We start from the raw sequence: 15,096 nt of genomic DNA on the forward strand, positions 1-15,096 counted from the left end.
TCACACACCCCGTGTCACACACTCCCAGTGGCACACCCTCAGTGTCACACACCCAGTGTCACACACACCGCTAGTGCCACAGCCGGTGTCACGGCCCCTCCCGGGCGGGCGTGACGGTGGCGCTGTCCCCGCCCAGGCCCGCTGTCCCCGCCCGCGCCCCGGTGCGGCCGCGCCCCGTTCCGCGCTCCGCTCCCCCGGCTCCGGGCGCTGCCGCCGCCCGCGTCCCGGGGCCGCCGAGCCCCTCCCGGCCGCTCCCCGCTCCTCCGCCCGGCTCCTCTCCGGCCCCGTTCCGCTTCCGGGCGCGGTTCCGGTTCCGGGGCCGGCGGGTCGGGTCGGGCCGGGGCCGGTGCGGCGCCGGCGGCGGGGCCGGCGGCGCGGCACGATGGCGGACCTGGAGGCGGTGCTGGCGGACGTGAGTTACCTGATGGCCATGGAGAAGAGCCGCGCCGCGCCCGCCGCCCGCGCCAGCAAGAGGATCGTCCTGCCCGAGCCCAGGTGAGGCCCCGCCGCTGCCCCTCCGCTTGTCCGTCCGTCCGTCCGTGCGTCCGTCCGCCCCCGGCTCCGCCATTCCCGGTCCCTCGGTCACCCCTTCCCGGTACCGCTCGCACGCGCCCGCGGGTCACGAACACCTCCTGCACACGTGTGTGCCGGTCACACCTGGCCTGACACACGGACATGGACACACACGGACATGGACACACACGGATATGGACACACGGATATGGACATACGCGGATATGGACACACGGATATGGACACACGCGGATATGGACCCACAAGTGTCACGCCTGTTGCACAGACAGACACACGGACATGGACATACACACGGTTATGGACCCACAAGTGTCATGCCTGTTGCACAGACAGACACACGGACATGGACACACAGACACACTTCCTGCCTGACACAGGGACGCACAAACACAGACATACAGACGCACATCCTGCTGTCCCACCCAGCTGTGTGTCCCTTCTGTGGCCGCCGTGTCACACCCATGTGTACACACCCACACACACACACACACCTGTACCCAGGTGTGCCGAGGGTCACGGTCCCCCTTCCCCCTGCCAGACCCCGGGGCTCTCCTGTGCCTTCACTGCCAGGCACCTGTGAGTCTTTTTTGGGGGTGACACTTGACCCCACCCTCCTTTGGGCCCCAGTGCGTGGGACACGCTGTGATCCTGGCACCCACAATGTGCCACAATTGGGTGGGAACACACAGGATGGTAGGACATGCATGCCACAGGGGCTTGGGGACGCGGGAGAAGCAGGAGGGGGGGGGGGGAGCAGGGGTCCGTCAGGGGCCACGGCTGAGCCCCTCTGGTGTGTCCCCAGCATCCGCAGCGTCATGCAGAAGTACCTGGAGGACCGGGGAGAGGTGACATTTGACAAGATCTTCACGCAGAAGATCGGTGAGCTGGGGACGTGGGGGTTGTGGGGGACACGAGGGGGCATCTGGGCCAGCAGCCACAAGCACGGGGGCAAGCGTGGGTGGCCTGGGGGGCTGCACTGGTGGCCACCCTGACAGCAAGAATGGCCACAGGAGTGGCAGGGGGGTTGTGGGGCCAGGCTGGGCAGGGGTGCTGGGGGGCTGCGCCACGTTCCCCACCCTGTGTCCCCTGTCCTGTCACTTCCCTCCACGCCAGCACAAACCGTCCAGGGCAGGAAGCGCCTCTCACTTCCTCCTGCTGCTCCGGCGGTTTCCGGGCACGTCCGCCCTGCTCCGTGTGCCCGCCCGTGCCCCTGCTCCCACTGTGCCCCACGGTAGCCCCCTCTCTGCCCCTCGCTGCCCCGGGGTGCTGCTCCCCACACCAGCTGTGGCCTTGTCACCCTGTCGCCCTGCCAGGTCCTCACCGGTCCCTGCTTGGCACTTCCCCAAGCCTGGCACTGGGGTGGCAGCAGGGCTGGGCAGGCCCTGGGCATGTCCCTGTGTCCCTTGGCCTGGGGGCTGTCACCTCTCACGCTGTGACTCTGTCCCTGCAGGCTACCTGCTTTTCCGGGATTTCGCCTTCAACCAGGCCGAGGAGGCCAAGCCCCTGATGGAATTTTATGAGGAGGTGAGACAGGGGGACCCAGGGGACAGCCCCCTGCGTGCACCAGCAGTGGGGTTGGCACCTCCAGGGCCCTTGGACACGGCGCCAAGAGCACCACCCGAGGTGACGGTGCCCAGGGAGTTGGGAGACACTGTCCGAGGGGATGGGATAACCCCTCCCATGGCACCTGGCACCCAGAGGGGCCACAGTTCCCAGCGTTCTGCATGCCTCCGTGCCACTGGAGCTGTGCCCTCTCCAGATCAAGAAGTACGAGAAGCTGGACTCAGAGGAGGAGCGAGCCGCCCGCAGCCGCCACATCTTCGACCATTACATCATGAAGGAGCTGCTGGCCTGCTCCCATGTGAGTGCCCTGGGGTGAGGCAGCAGGGTGGCAGGGATGTCCCCACTGTGCCCACAGTGTCCTCAGGGGCAGCTGCACACCCCCCACAGGCTCCATCCTGGGAGCCACATCCCAGCCCTACAGATGGGTGTTCCTCTGTGGCCTCGTGCAACCCTGCCTGGCCGCTGTCCCTTCTGCCCGAGGTGACACAGTCCTGTCCCCATCACAGCCCTTCTCCAAGAGCGCCACAGAGCACGTCCAGAGCCGCCTGAGCAAGAAGCAGGTGCCCCCAGACCTCTTCCAGGTGGGCATCACCTGGGGCAGGGAAGGGGTCCTTGCCACCTGTAACACTCAGAGAGTTAATCCTTAGAGGGGCCTGGGGGTGACAGGAGTCCCTGAAAGTGGGAGGGGGCTGTCCCAGGAGGAATGGGGACCCCTAGGGATGGTGAGAGGGTCCCCAGAATGTTGGGAGTAAGGGGGAATTGATTGTAGTCCCCATGGGGTGATGGGAGACTGGGGGCTGGAGAGATCAGGGGGTCCTCAGAGGGAGGTGACTGGGACCCTGGATGTCACCTTAGGGGTGCCCAGGGCTGGTGATGTTGGGGTTCCCAGAGACTGAGGTGTCAGAAGCATCCCCAGGGGCCTGGAAGTGGCAGTGGGGGGATGTGAAATCCCAGGGCTGGAGGACACCCCACGTACTGATGGGATCAGGGTGACCTGCGTGGCCCTGGGGACCCAGCACTGAGCCCTGTGTCCTCCCCAGCCCTACATTGAAGAGATCTGCCAGAACCTGCGTGGGGGCATCTTCCAGAAATTCATTGAGAGGTGAGCTGGGAGGAAATTCCCATGCAGATTGGGGTATCCCATCCCACTGTCTCCCAGCCCAGAGAGGAACCAGGGGTCCCCACACTGGGGACTCAGGGGTCTCTTCCTTTCCCAAGTGTCCTGGGGGATGCTCCCTGTCTGCAGACAAATCCAGGGAGTCTCTGAGGGTGTTTCTCCAGGATCTCCACTCTTGCCCTCTCTGCTCTTCCTTGCAGTGACAAGTTCACGCGGTTCTGCCAGTGGAAGAACGTGGAGCTGAACATCCATGTGAGCAGGAATCCCTGCCCCTCACCTCCCAGGCAGGGGGATGTGCTTCCAGGGAGCCCCTGTGTCCCTCACCTGGGAAAACTGGGGCAGGGCTTGGTGTCCAGGCTCATGCCAGTCTCCTCCTCAGCTCACCATGAACGACTTCAGCGTTCACCGAATCATCGGCCGCGGCGGCTTCGGGGAGGTCTACGGCTGCCGGAAAGCGGACACGGGCAAAATGTAACGGGAATGCTCCGGCACCCAGGGGCCCACCTGAGCTTTGGGGTGCTGGGGGTGCCCAGTGGCATTGCTGTGGTGGCACGTGTTGGGGGGCTGCGGGGATATTGCCGTGGCTGCAGGCGCCCCCGGGGCTGGCAAGGACGTCACGGCTGTGGGTGGGGGCTGGGTGCTGGTGCTGCTGTGGGGACATGGTGGCTGCAGGGGCTCCATGTCCCCCCCAGGTATGCCATGAAGTGCTTGGACAAGAAACGCATCAAGATGAAGCAGGGCGAGACGCTGGCCCTCAATGAGCGCATCATGTTGTCCCTCGTCAGCACTGGGGTGAGGGTGCTGGGCTGGGGACAGGGTGGCTGGGGACAGGGACGGGGAGGGTGACCCCGTGTCTCCTGCCAGGACTGCCCATTCATAGTGTGCATGTCCTACGCCTTCCACACGCCTGACAAGCTCAGCTTCATCCTCGACCTCATGAACGGTGAGACCCTGGCCCTGAGCCACTCCCGAGGCACAGAGCCCCCTGCCACAGCTGCTCCGGGTGACAGCCGGTCCCTGTCCCCACAGGGGGGGACCTGCACTATCACCTGTCCCAGCACGGCGTCTTCTCGGAGGCGGAGATGAGGTTCTATGCGGCCGAGATCATCCTGGGCCTGGAGCACATGCACAGCCGCTTCGTGGTGTACCGTGACCTCAAGGTGACCGTCCCCACCCGCAGGACATCCCCAGGACATCCCTTTGGAACCCCCTCCACCACCCTGTGGGCACCCTCAGGTGTTGCAAACCCTGCGTGGCCCCTGAGAACACTGTGGGAGCCCAGAGGGCACCCTCAGCTCTAATGGACACCCCAACAGCAGAATCCATGGGTGCCCTGAGACTTCAGGGGCGCTCAGACACCCCCAAATCCCACAGAGCCCCCCAGGCTCACTGCCCCATAGCCATGGGTCGCTCTGGGGCTCAGGGTGTCCCCTGGTGTCCCCGCAGCCAGCAAACATCCTCCTGGATGAGTTCGGCCACGTCCGCATCTCCGACCTGGGCTTGGCCTGCGACTTCTCCAAGAAGAAGCCCCACGCCAGCGTGTGAGTGTGCCCACACCCCTGCCCGCCCTGCCCCCCCGCCCGGGGCGGCCCCTGACCCCCCTGTGCCCCCTCCCCAGGGGCACCCACGGGTACATGGCGCCGGAGGTGCTGCAGAAGGGGGTGGCCTACGACAGCAGCGCTGACTGGTTCTCACTGGGCTGCATGCTCTTCAAGCTGCTCAGGGGGTGAGTGTGGGCTCAGCTGGGCACAGCTGGACACAGCTGGGCACTGCTGAGCCCCTTCTCCCTCCACGCCACAGGCACAGCCCGTTCCGGCAGCACAAGACGAAGGACAAGCACGAGATTGACCGGATGACCCTCACCATGGTGGGTGGGGGCACTGGGGGCTGTGGGCAGGACATGGGAGGCACACAGGGGGTCAGGGACAGCTGGTCTTTGCCTGGAGCACGTGTTTGTGCCCAGCTGTGTGTCCGTGTGTATCCCTGTCCCCGCTCAGCAGTGATCTCATGGAATCTCCCACAGGCCGTGGAGCTGCCGGACTCCTTTTCCCCAGAGCTGCGCTCCCTGCTGGAGGGGCTGCTGCAGCGGGATGTCAACCGGCGCCTGGGCTGCATGGGGCGAGGGTGAGTGTCCCCAAGGCCCCCAGGGGATGGGACAAGGTGTGCTGGCACAGTCCCCCTGCAGCCACGCTCACCCGCCCTCCTCCTTCTGCAGGGCGCAGGAGGTGAAGGAAGAGCCCTTCTTCAAGGGCCTGGACTGGCAGATGGTGTTCCTGCAGAAGGTGAGGGGTGTGTGCCCATGGCTGGGGACAGGGACGAGGACACAGATGTGGGCAGCCACCCCTCTGATCCCCACTGCTGCCCACAGTACCCGCCGCCCCTCGTCCCACCGCGCGGCGAGGTGAATGCGGCCGACGCCTTCGACATCGGCTCCTTTGATGAGGAGGACACCAAGGGCATCAAGGTACCGGGCACAGGGACCAAGCGTGGGGGCGTGGGGTGGCCCGCAGCCCCTCACCCTGGCATGACCCCAGCATCCCACCCTGCCCAGCTGCTGGAGAGCGACCAGGAGCTGTACCGCAACTTCCCGCTCACCATCTCGGAGCGCTGGCAGCAGGAGGTCACCGAGACCGTCTTTGACGCCGTCAACGCCGACACCGACAAGCTGGAGGCCCGCAAGAAGGCCAAGAACAAGCAGCTGGGCCACGAGGAGGGTGAGTAGGGCCAGGGACCCCCGCCCTGAACCACCCCTGGGCACATCCCAGGTGCTGATCCCGCCTGCCTTTGATCCCAGAGTACGCCATGGGCAAGGACTGCATCATGCACGGCTACATGGCCAAGCTGGGCAACCCCTTCCTGACGCAGTGGCAGCGCCGCTACTTCTACCTCTTCCCCAACCGCCTGGAGTGGCGCGGGGAGGGCGAGTCGCCGGTAAGGAGGGCACGGCACCAGGGGTGAGGGCTGGGGGACCCCGGTGAGGGCACGGGGACCGGGCTGAGCCTGTCCCCCCAGCAGTCCCTGCTCACCATGGAGGAGATCGACTCGGTGGAGGAGACGCAGGTGAAGGAGCGCAAGTGCATCTTGCTCCGGATTCGCGGGGGCAAGCAGTTCGTGCTGCAGTGTGACGTGAGTGTCCCCCCCTGCCCCCCTGGCTGCTGGCCACCTGCTGCTGCCTGCTAGCCATCCCCCCTGCTGGTTACTAGCCATCCCCCCTGCTGGCTACTAGCCGCCTCTTGCTGGCCACTTGCATGTTGAGTCCTTCAAGCCGTGCCAGGGCATCAATACTGAAAACGTGGGGAAACCCCACAGCCCTGGCACCCTGGGGCGGCCCAACCACGCTGTGCCCTGCCCTGTCCCCTCTCCTGACCCAGTTGCCTGCCCTGCAGAGCGACCCCGAGCTGGTGCAGTGGCGGAAGGAGCTGCGGGACGCGCAGCGCCAGGCGCAGCAGCTGCTGCAGCGGGTGCCCCGCATGCAGAACAAGCCGCGCTCGCCCGTGGTGGAGCTCAGCAAAGTGCCGTTCATCCAGCGCTCCCCCAACGGGCTCTGATCCCTCTCCACGCCCCCTTCCCACCCCACTTCTAATTTATTGGGTTGGGTTCCCGCGTGTCCCCCGCTCTCCGTGTGCCTGGCGGGGGGGGGGGACACGCCCGGTGCCGGTGTCACCCGGGGGCGCGGCTGCAGTGACGCTGCCGACACCAGGCACCACACGGCCTGGCACGTTCTCCCCGATGTTCCCCCCTGGTCCTGCAGGAACTCTCCGGCTCAGATGAAGGCAGCCCCCGTCCCTCCCCCCCACTCCCCAGTGCCGTGTGTGCCAAAGGGGCCGGCGGGGTCCCCAGCCGGCATGTCCGCCCTCCCCTGCGTGGCTGTGCCCGTCCCGTGGGTGACACCCCCTTGTGTGCGTGTGTGGCTGTGTGTGAGTGAGTGTGTGCCCAGGGGGACCCCCTGTAAATACTGTACCATGGGTCCCCTGTGCCCCCCGCTCTGCCACTGCCCCTCCTGCCCCTCCCCGGGGCATCCCCAACCCCCTGCCCTCCCTCCTGAGGAGAAAGGAGCGGATGGGATCCCCCTTAAATCAGCCACGGGTGGGCATAGGGGTACCCCCTGCCCCCCCAGTCCCTAGCAGCATCTGTAAATATTAGTCTTTGGTCGCTCTGCTCCCGGGGCTAGGGGGGCACCGGGCAGGGGGGGCATGGGGCAGGGCAAGGGCAGTGGGTGAGTGAGGTTTTCATGAGCAGAGATGTGAGAATGGCAAAAAAAAAGAGTTTTTATAATAAAAAGATCTAAAAACACCCTCCAGCTCCACCTCACTGCAGGGTGGAGAGACGGCTCCACTGAAGGTGGCATGGAGTCCTTGTCACCTCCTGTGGTGTGGGAGATTCCTGTATGTCCCCCTATGGACACACCTGCACTTTGGGGACATGCCAGAGCATCCCCAAGCCCCACAGGATCGGGGTCCCGGGCCAGCGTCAGCTGCTGGGGGTTGTGCCCCCCGTTGCTGCTCTGTCCCCAGGGATGATCTTGGCTGTCACTTGTCACCAGGCAGTGCAGGTGCCACCTCTCCTGCCCACACCCTGCCTGCGGGCAGCGTGTCAGGGCGCAGCACAGCTGGGCTGGTGCTCCAGCATTCCTGGGGAGCTGCACGGCCGGGATGGGATGGGATGGGATGGGATGGGATGGGATGGGATGGGATGGGATGGGATGGGATGGGATGGGATGGGATGGGATGGGATGGGATGGGATGGGATGGGATGGGATGGGATGGGATGGGATGGGATGGGATGGGATGGGATGGGATGGGATAAACCCAGGACTGGATGGATGATGATCCTGAGCACCAGGTACCCCTTCACTAATGTTATGATGTAAAAGGGGTCAGGGAGCCCCAGGGCCCCTCAGGGTGCCTAGAAGGAGATGCGAGCACAGGCAGCCCCTGTACCGCCAGCCCCCGGTACCGGGGGTCAGCTGGGGGCCAGTGGGTCCCTGGTTTCAACCCCGATGGGAAAGTGTGAGAGGGTACGGCCCCAGGCTGTGTCCGCTGCCGGTTCCAGTCGCATTCCCAGTGCTGCTGCATGGCGGTGCCCACAATCGCGGTTCCCGGTGCTGGTGCCGTTCCCAGTGCCTGCTCCTATTCCCGTTCCCGGTGCCGATAACGTTTCCGGTGCCCCACTCCCGACACCTCGTTCCCTTTCCTGCTGCCCGTTCCCGTGCCCAGTGCCAATGCCATTCCCCTGCCCGGTGCCTGTTTCCTTCCTGGCGCCCCGTTCCCGCTCCCTTTGGCGGTGCCCGTTCCCCGTGCCAATGCCCCTTCCCTTTTCCCATTCCCTTTGCCGGTGCCCGTTCCCGGCGGCGATGCCGTCCCCTTTTCCCGCTGCCATCCGCCGCTGCCGGTGCCGTTGCCTGTTCCCGGTGCCCGGTACGGCCCCGCCCCGCGCCGCCGCGCTGCGCCGCCGCCGCCCCCGCGCAGCCATTGCGGGCAGGCCCCGCGCTGCGGCCCGGTCCGTCCGCCCCGGCGGCCCCGGGGACATGGTGCCGGGATGGCCCGGCCCGCCGAGACCTTCCCGCTGCACCGGCTCGTCTGGCACAACCGGCACCAGGCGCTGGACAGCGCCCTGCGCGCGGGGACGGTGGGAACGGCGCCGGGAGCGGCACCGGGAGCGGCGCCGGGAGCGGGCACCCCCCCCCCCCCCACGCACCGGCACCGGGAACGGGAACGCGGGAGGGGAGGCGATGGGACGGAGAACGGCGGGGCCCGTAGCGCGGGGGTGGGGGGACTGGGAGCGCTGGGAATGCTGGGGGGGACTGGGAGCGCTGGGGAAAACGGGGAACGCTCTGCGCGAGGGGGGAGGGGGGATGCTGGGAGGGCTGGAAGGACCGGGAGCGCTGCTGGAACTGGGAGCACTGGGCTTACTGGGAGATACTGGGAGCACTGCGGGGACGAGGAGCCTGGAGGGACTGGGAGCAAGGGAGGGAGACTGGGAGCGTTAGGGAAGGCTGGGGACACGGAGCACTGGGAGCGCTGGGGAGAAGACTGGGAGCGTTGCAGAGGGACTGGAAGCGCTAGGGGAGATGGGGCACAGGGGATGGGAGAACTGGGAGCACTGGGGAAACTGGGGTCACAGGGTGCTGGGGGAACTGGAGGGGGGCTGGGAAGACTGGGAGCAAGGGGAGCTGGCGGTACTGAGTGGGGGGGACAGCACTGGGAACATCTGGGAGAACTGGGAGTGCTGGAGAAGACTGGGAGTGGTGTGGGGACTGGGAGTACCAGGGACACTGGGACTCGGGGCACTGGGAGCACTGGAAGAACTGGTGGCACTGGAAGGACTGGTGACACTGGGATAATAAGGGACTGTAGTGCCAAAGGCCTGCAAGCAACTGGGAGCGCTGGGATCGGGTTGGCTGCACTGGGAGAAGGGGGGCCTGGGAGCACCAGGCCTTGGGAGCATGGGGGACGCAGGGGGAGCCCTGGGGTGGCACAGGGAGGGGACAGTGACCCCAGCACCCTTCCAGCACGATGTGGAGCTGACAGACCCGCGTGGCCGGACACCCCTGGAGCTGGCCGTGTCCCTGGGCCACCTGGAGTCGGTGCGGGTGCTGCTGCGGCACAACGCCAACGTGGGCCGGGAGAATGCCAATGGATGGACGGGTACAGGGACACCTCGGGGACTTGGGGACACCATCCAGGGGTGCGGGTGGCCTCCAGCTGATGGCACCCCGTGTCCCCAGTGCTGCAGGAGGCAGTGAGCACGGGGGACCCCGAGATGGTGCAGCTGGTGCTCCAGTACCGTGACTACCAGCGGGCAACGCGGCGCCTCGCCGGCATCCCCGAGCTGCTCAGCAAACTGCGGCGGGTACAGCCCCCCAGAACTGCACCCTGCACCCCAGAGCCCCCCAGGGACACCTACCAGTCCCATCCCTTTGCTCAAGACTCCCCACCTCTCCAGTGATTCCAGCAGAGACCCCCCAAGTCTCCCCAGGACTCCCTGTCTCCTCCATGACCCCACTCTTTCCCCAGGGACACCCTGCCTGTCCAACCCCACTTCCCCAGATTGCCCTGATCCCCACCCAGAACCCCAATAAAGACCCCCACCCCTGCTCTCCAGACTTCCCATGTCCTCAGTGGTCTGAGAAGGGACCCCAGATTCTCCCCAGAAGCCCCCATTGACTCCATTCTTTCCCTGGGGACCCCCTGCTTATCCTTTTCCTCTGGGACTCGCTGCTTATCCTTCCCTGTGGTCCTGCACTAATGCCCTCACTCTCTCTGATCCCCACCCAGGACCCCAATAGGGACCCCCATCCCTTCTCCCCAGACTCCCCCCCCCCCCAGTGACCCCAGCAGGGAGTCCCCAGCCCCTCCACATCCCCCACCATTCTCCTCATCCCTTCCAGGCATCAGACTTCTATGTGGAGATGAAGTGGGAGTTCACGAGCTGGGGTGAGTGTGGCCAGGCTGGGCGGGGGAAGGGGGTCCCCAGGGTCCCCCCGGCCGCGAGGCTGACGGGTCCCTGTGCTCGCAGTGCCCCTGGTGTCCAAGGTGTGTCCCAGCGATGTGTACCGCGTGTGGAAGCGCGGCGAGAGCCTGCGGGTGGACACCACCCTGCTGGGCTTCGAGCACATGACGTGGCAGCGCGGCCGCCGCAGCTACATCTTCAAGGGGGAAGGTCAGCTCCAGCCCCCCGCGGCCCCTCTGCCACCCTGGGGAGCCCAGGGTGCACCCCTGTAAGGACCTGTCTGGATTCCCTGGGGGCCCCCCAGTCTTTGTGGGGAGCCACAGACCCCCTGCACTATAAGTGCACCCCTATAAAGACCCCAGATTTCCTACAGGGACTTCCCTGGAGATCCCCCAGACCCTCTGCAGTATAAATACCCCCCATAAGGACCTCCCAGATCCCCTCTAGGACCATGTGGGATTCCAGTTCCCCCCTCCCGAGGGGAACACCTCAGTTCTTTTACCAGGGACCCCCAATCCCCCCAGCCCCCCAGTGCCCCCCAGGCCTGGGGCTGTCCTGTGGGGTGGGGTGCTGAGCCCTGCGGTGTCCCCACACAGACGAGGGGGCCGTGGTGATGGAGGTGGACCACGACAAGCAGGTGGTGTACACGGAGACGCTGGCGCTGGCCCTGCACGAGCCCGAGCTGCTGCTGGCGGCCATGCAGCCCAGCGAGGAGCACGTGGCTGGCCGGCTCACCTCACCCATCGTGTCCACACACCTGGACACCCGGAACATCGCCTTCGAGAGGTGGGGAGGGGAGGGGAGGGGAGGGGAGGGGAGGGGAGGGGAGGGGAGGGGAGGGGAGGGGAGGGGAGGGGAGGGGAGGGGAGGGGAGGGGAGGGGAGGGGAGGGGAGGGGAGGGGAGGGGAGGGGAGGGGAGGGGAGGGGAGTTCTCGGCGGGCATAGGCCATGCAAGGGGGAAGCGTGGGCCAAGGGGAAGGAAGCGCTGGTGCAAGAGCATGAGGCCTTCCCGCTCCCCCAGGAACAAGTCTGGGATCTGGGGCTGGCGCTCGGAGAAGATGGAGATGGTCAGCGGCTACGAGGCCAAGGTGAGCACGAAGACTGGGGGGACACTGAGGACAGCCTAGAGTGTGGCAAGCCTGACAGTGTCCCTACACAGGTGTACAGTGCCAGCAACGTGGAGCTGGTCACCAAGACCAGGACGGAGCATCTCTCCGACCAGGACAAGTCACGCAGCAAAGGTGACAGCCCTGTCAGCCAATCAGGGGGCCTGTACATGGTGGGGACATGCCACCCTTCCTGGGTGGCACAGGTGTCAGGTGTGGGACACTGTGAGTGTGACGTTCTGGGTGTGGGGTGTGACATGTCAGGTGTGAGAAACTGCGGGAATAATGTGACAGGCATGGGACAGTGTGACCCATGAGGGGTGTGACTGGTGACAGCCCTGGGAGTCCCTCCCGCTGCCCACACCTCACCCTGCACCCCCCTCTCCCTCCAGGCTCCAAGACCCCCTTCCACTCCTTCCTGGGCATTGCGCAGCAGCACGGCACCCACAATGGGGTGAGTGGCCATCCCAGAGGTCCCTGGGGAAAGTGGGGGATCTCCAGAGGGGCTGAGTGGTGCTGCTGTCCCCCCAGGCACCCGTCCTGCAGGCTGCCAGCCCCACCAACCCCACAGCCATCACTCCCGAGGAGTACTTCGACCCCCACTTTGACCTGGAGACCCGCAACATCGGGCGCCCCATCGAGATGTCCAGCAAGGTGCAGAGGTGAGGCCACCGCCCCAAGGTCAGGACATACCGGGTGGGGACAGAGTCCGGAGTGGGAACACTGTTCCCACTCTGTGCCACTGTTCGTACTTCGGGGACCGTGCCACTGTTTGTACCTCGGGGGTGTGGCCAGGGCAGTGGCACTGGGGTGGTGCTGGGGGCCCCAGCAGTCCCCGTGCCCACGGTGGTGCCCGGGCAGGTTCAAGGCGACGCTGTGGCTGTGCGAGCAGCACCCGCTGTCGCTGGCGGAGCAGGTGACGCCCATCATCGACCTCATGGCCATCTCCAACGCCCACTTCGCCAAACTGCGCGACTTCATCACCCTCAAGCTGCCCCCTGGCTTCCCTGTCAAGATCGGTGAGAGGGAAAGCTTAATTTGGGGTGGCATTAATAGGGGCAGGAGTTCATTGGGCCTCAACTGGTGCCTGTACCCACAGAGATCCCCCTGTTCCACGTGCTCAACGCCCGCATCACCTTCAGCAACCTGTGCGGGTGTGACCAGCCCCTGGGCTCCGTGCGGATCTGCGCCCCTCCGGAGCCCCCTGGCTCCCACCCCGCTGGCACCCAGCCCTCAGGGCACAGAGGTGAGCTTGGGAGCCAGGGAGCGCTGGGATTCCATGGGTACGGAACAGGGCTGGCGTGGGCTGATGTGGGGTGTCACGGGATGCCATGGGGAGCTGCGGGGTGCTGTGGGGCACCATGAGGTGCCGTGGGTGTGGCGTGCCACGGGCGTGGCGTGCCGTGGGACGCCGTGAGGTGCCACGGGGACACCCGAGGGCAGTGCTGAGGGCTCGCCCTGCGTGGCAGCGTGGCCATTCCCGTGCGAGGTGGAGGCGGGCGTGTTCGAGGTGCCGGCGGGGTACACGGTGCTGGGTGCGGGGCGCAGCGAGCCCCTGCGCGATGAGGACGATGACCTGCTGCAGTTCGCCATCCAGCAGAGCCTGCTGGACGCCGGCACCGAGACCGACCAGGTAAGGCCACGCCCCCTTACCTGGACACGCTGCCGACGCACCTGGACACGCCCCTGATGTGTGGCCACACCCCCCAGGTGACCATCTGGGAGGCGCTGACCAACACCCGCCCCGGGGCAGAGCCTCCGCCCTACGATGAGGACCTGCAGCTGGAAAGGTGAGGTTCCACCTGTGGGGGCGTGGCTTGGGGTGCCACACCCACCTCACCTGGGCGGGGCCAAGCTGGGAGGGGCAGCGGTTAAAGGTGTTAGGGTGGGGCAGGTGCAGGGTCCACGGGGTGAGAGGGGCAGGGGTTAAAGGTGTCGGGGTGTGGCCAGGGGAGGGACTGAAAGGGAGGAGCTTCTTGCTGCCCAAAGGGTGTGGCCATAATTGGCGTGGCTAACCACAGGTTAGGTGGGTGTGGCTAGCAGCTGGGTGGGGTTTGTGGGGAGGGCCCTGCCTCTCCAGGCCATGTAAGGCCTGTGAAGGAGGTGTGGCCTCCAGGGGTGGGGCACAGGTGTGCTGGAGGGGGTGTGGCTGCCATGACGAGGCCATGGCCCTGCTGCTGTCCCCTCCCCAGGGCGCTGCAGGAGAGCATGCTGCTGCAGGCCGGGCCCAGCGCTGAGCCCCCGGCCGTCGGGAGCCCCCCCGGAGCGGGCGGCGGGAGCCCCCCGGGCCCCCCCGGGTACGGCAGCTTCGCGGAGCAGCTGCGCCTGGCCATGGCGCTGTCGGAGCGGGAGCAGGAGGAGCGGGAGCGGCGGCGGCGCGAGGAGGACGAGGAGCTCCAGCGCATCCTGCGCCTCTCCCTCACCGAGAAGTAGCGCCCCAGGGCACTCCACGCCGGCACAGGGACATCCCACGCAGGGGCCGGGGTGTCCCATGTGGGGTCGCCCCACGCACGGACGCAGATGTCCCACGTGGGGACACCCCTTGCAGGGATAGGGACACCCCAGCCCGGGGACGCCCCCGTGCGGGCACTGTCCCACACCAGGATGGCCCGGCGCAGGCACAGCCCTGCCTGGGGAGCAGCCGGTGCCGGGATGGCCCCCCCGTGATGGGGACCCCCCTGATGGGGGTACCGCCCCCCACAGGGGATTTGATCCAGGGATCCTCCTACCCCCGGGACCCCCAGTCCAGGGCTCTTCTCCCACCAGGCTCAAACCTCAGCCCAGGGACCCTCACCTGGGGATACCCCTGTGCCCAGGAGCCCTCCCTAGGGAACCCCCTCCTCTTTGGTGTTGTACTGTGACCCATGGGGGGCAGGACAGACCCGGGGGTCCCCGTGGGATGCAGGTGACCCCTGTTTTAAGGCACTGCAGTGTGGGGGGGACTGCTGGGGGACCCCCAAGCCTCATCCTTTGGGGCAGTGGGGGGGCAAGGGGGCCCCGAATGTCTGTACATATACATATACATATATTATATATATATATATATATATACACACACGCGTGTCTGTGCCTGGGGCGTGATGGGTGGGGTGTCCCAGGGGTGGAGCCTGGGAAAAGGGATGGATCCTGCAGTTAGGGTGGGGCTCAGGTGATGGGCCTCATCCAGTAAGCGTGTGGGTGGCACTAGTGGGCTGCTCCTCCTCAGCTCACCCCCAGTCTGGCCCTGTGCCCCCATTCCTGGCCCAGGGGTTGCTTTATTTTGTTTATATTACATGGGAAAAGCCCCCTGCCCAGGGAGGGGGGCTTGGCTGGGGACCCATGGGG

The 15,096-nt window shown here is 66.2% G+C and overlaps 2 protein-coding genes across 4 annotated transcripts; both read left to right on the top strand.

Annotated features, from left to right (window-relative positions):
- The first annotated feature begins 156 nt into the window (after nucleotides 1–156).
- On the top strand, nucleotides 157–7,508 carry GRK2 (G protein-coupled receptor kinase 2). 3 transcript variants are annotated; one of them, XM_050974749.1, is made up of 21 exons: nucleotides 157–495; nucleotides 1,337–1,413; nucleotides 1,985–2,058; nucleotides 2,294–2,395; nucleotides 2,604–2,678; nucleotides 3,138–3,199; nucleotides 3,415–3,466; nucleotides 3,594–3,685; nucleotides 3,907–4,006; nucleotides 4,079–4,157; nucleotides 4,244–4,374; nucleotides 4,661–4,755; nucleotides 4,833–4,940; nucleotides 5,015–5,081; nucleotides 5,238–5,338; nucleotides 5,430–5,496; nucleotides 5,583–5,678; nucleotides 5,766–5,928; nucleotides 6,009–6,145; nucleotides 6,230–6,340; nucleotides 6,601–7,508. In XM_050974749.1, the coding sequence occupies exons 1-21, from the start codon at nucleotides 383–385 to the stop codon at nucleotides 6,760–6,762; spliced, it is 2,064 nt and encodes a 687-aa protein (XP_050830706.1). In that variant the 5' UTR covers nucleotides 157–382; the 3' UTR covers nucleotides 6,763–7,508. The 3 variants fall into 3 exon arrangements, with proteins under 3 accessions (XP_050830706.1, XP_050830707.1, XP_030095652.2); XM_030239792.2 differs by having other exon boundaries at nucleotides 158–495; nucleotides 6,227–6,340; XM_050974750.1 differs by lacking the exon at nucleotides 4,833–4,940 and having other exon boundaries at nucleotides 6,227–6,340.
- Nucleotides 7,509–8,687: 1,179 nt separating this feature from the next.
- ANKRD13D (ankyrin repeat domain 13D) lies at nucleotides 8,688–14,827 on the top strand. Its single transcript, XM_050974972.1, has 15 exons — nucleotides 8,688–8,842; nucleotides 9,726–9,861; nucleotides 9,942–10,066; nucleotides 10,605–10,650; nucleotides 10,733–10,876; nucleotides 11,263–11,452; nucleotides 11,688–11,754; nucleotides 11,826–11,907; nucleotides 12,165–12,226; nucleotides 12,304–12,434; nucleotides 12,634–12,791; nucleotides 12,872–13,018; nucleotides 13,242–13,405; nucleotides 13,483–13,562; nucleotides 13,965–14,827. The coding sequence occupies exons 1-15, from the start codon at nucleotides 8,753–8,755 to the stop codon at nucleotides 14,203–14,205; spliced, it is 1,863 nt and encodes a 620-aa protein (XP_050830929.1). The 5' UTR covers nucleotides 8,688–8,752; the 3' UTR covers nucleotides 14,206–14,827.
- The last annotated feature ends 269 nt before the right edge of the window (nucleotides 14,828–15,096 follow it).

The sequence above is a fragment of the Serinus canaria genome, chromosome 5 (assembly GCF_022539315.1).
Source record: "Serinus canaria isolate serCan28SL12 chromosome 5, serCan2020, whole genome shotgun sequence".
Classification (NCBI taxonomy): Eukaryota; Metazoa; Chordata; class Aves; order Passeriformes; family Fringillidae; genus Serinus; species Serinus canaria.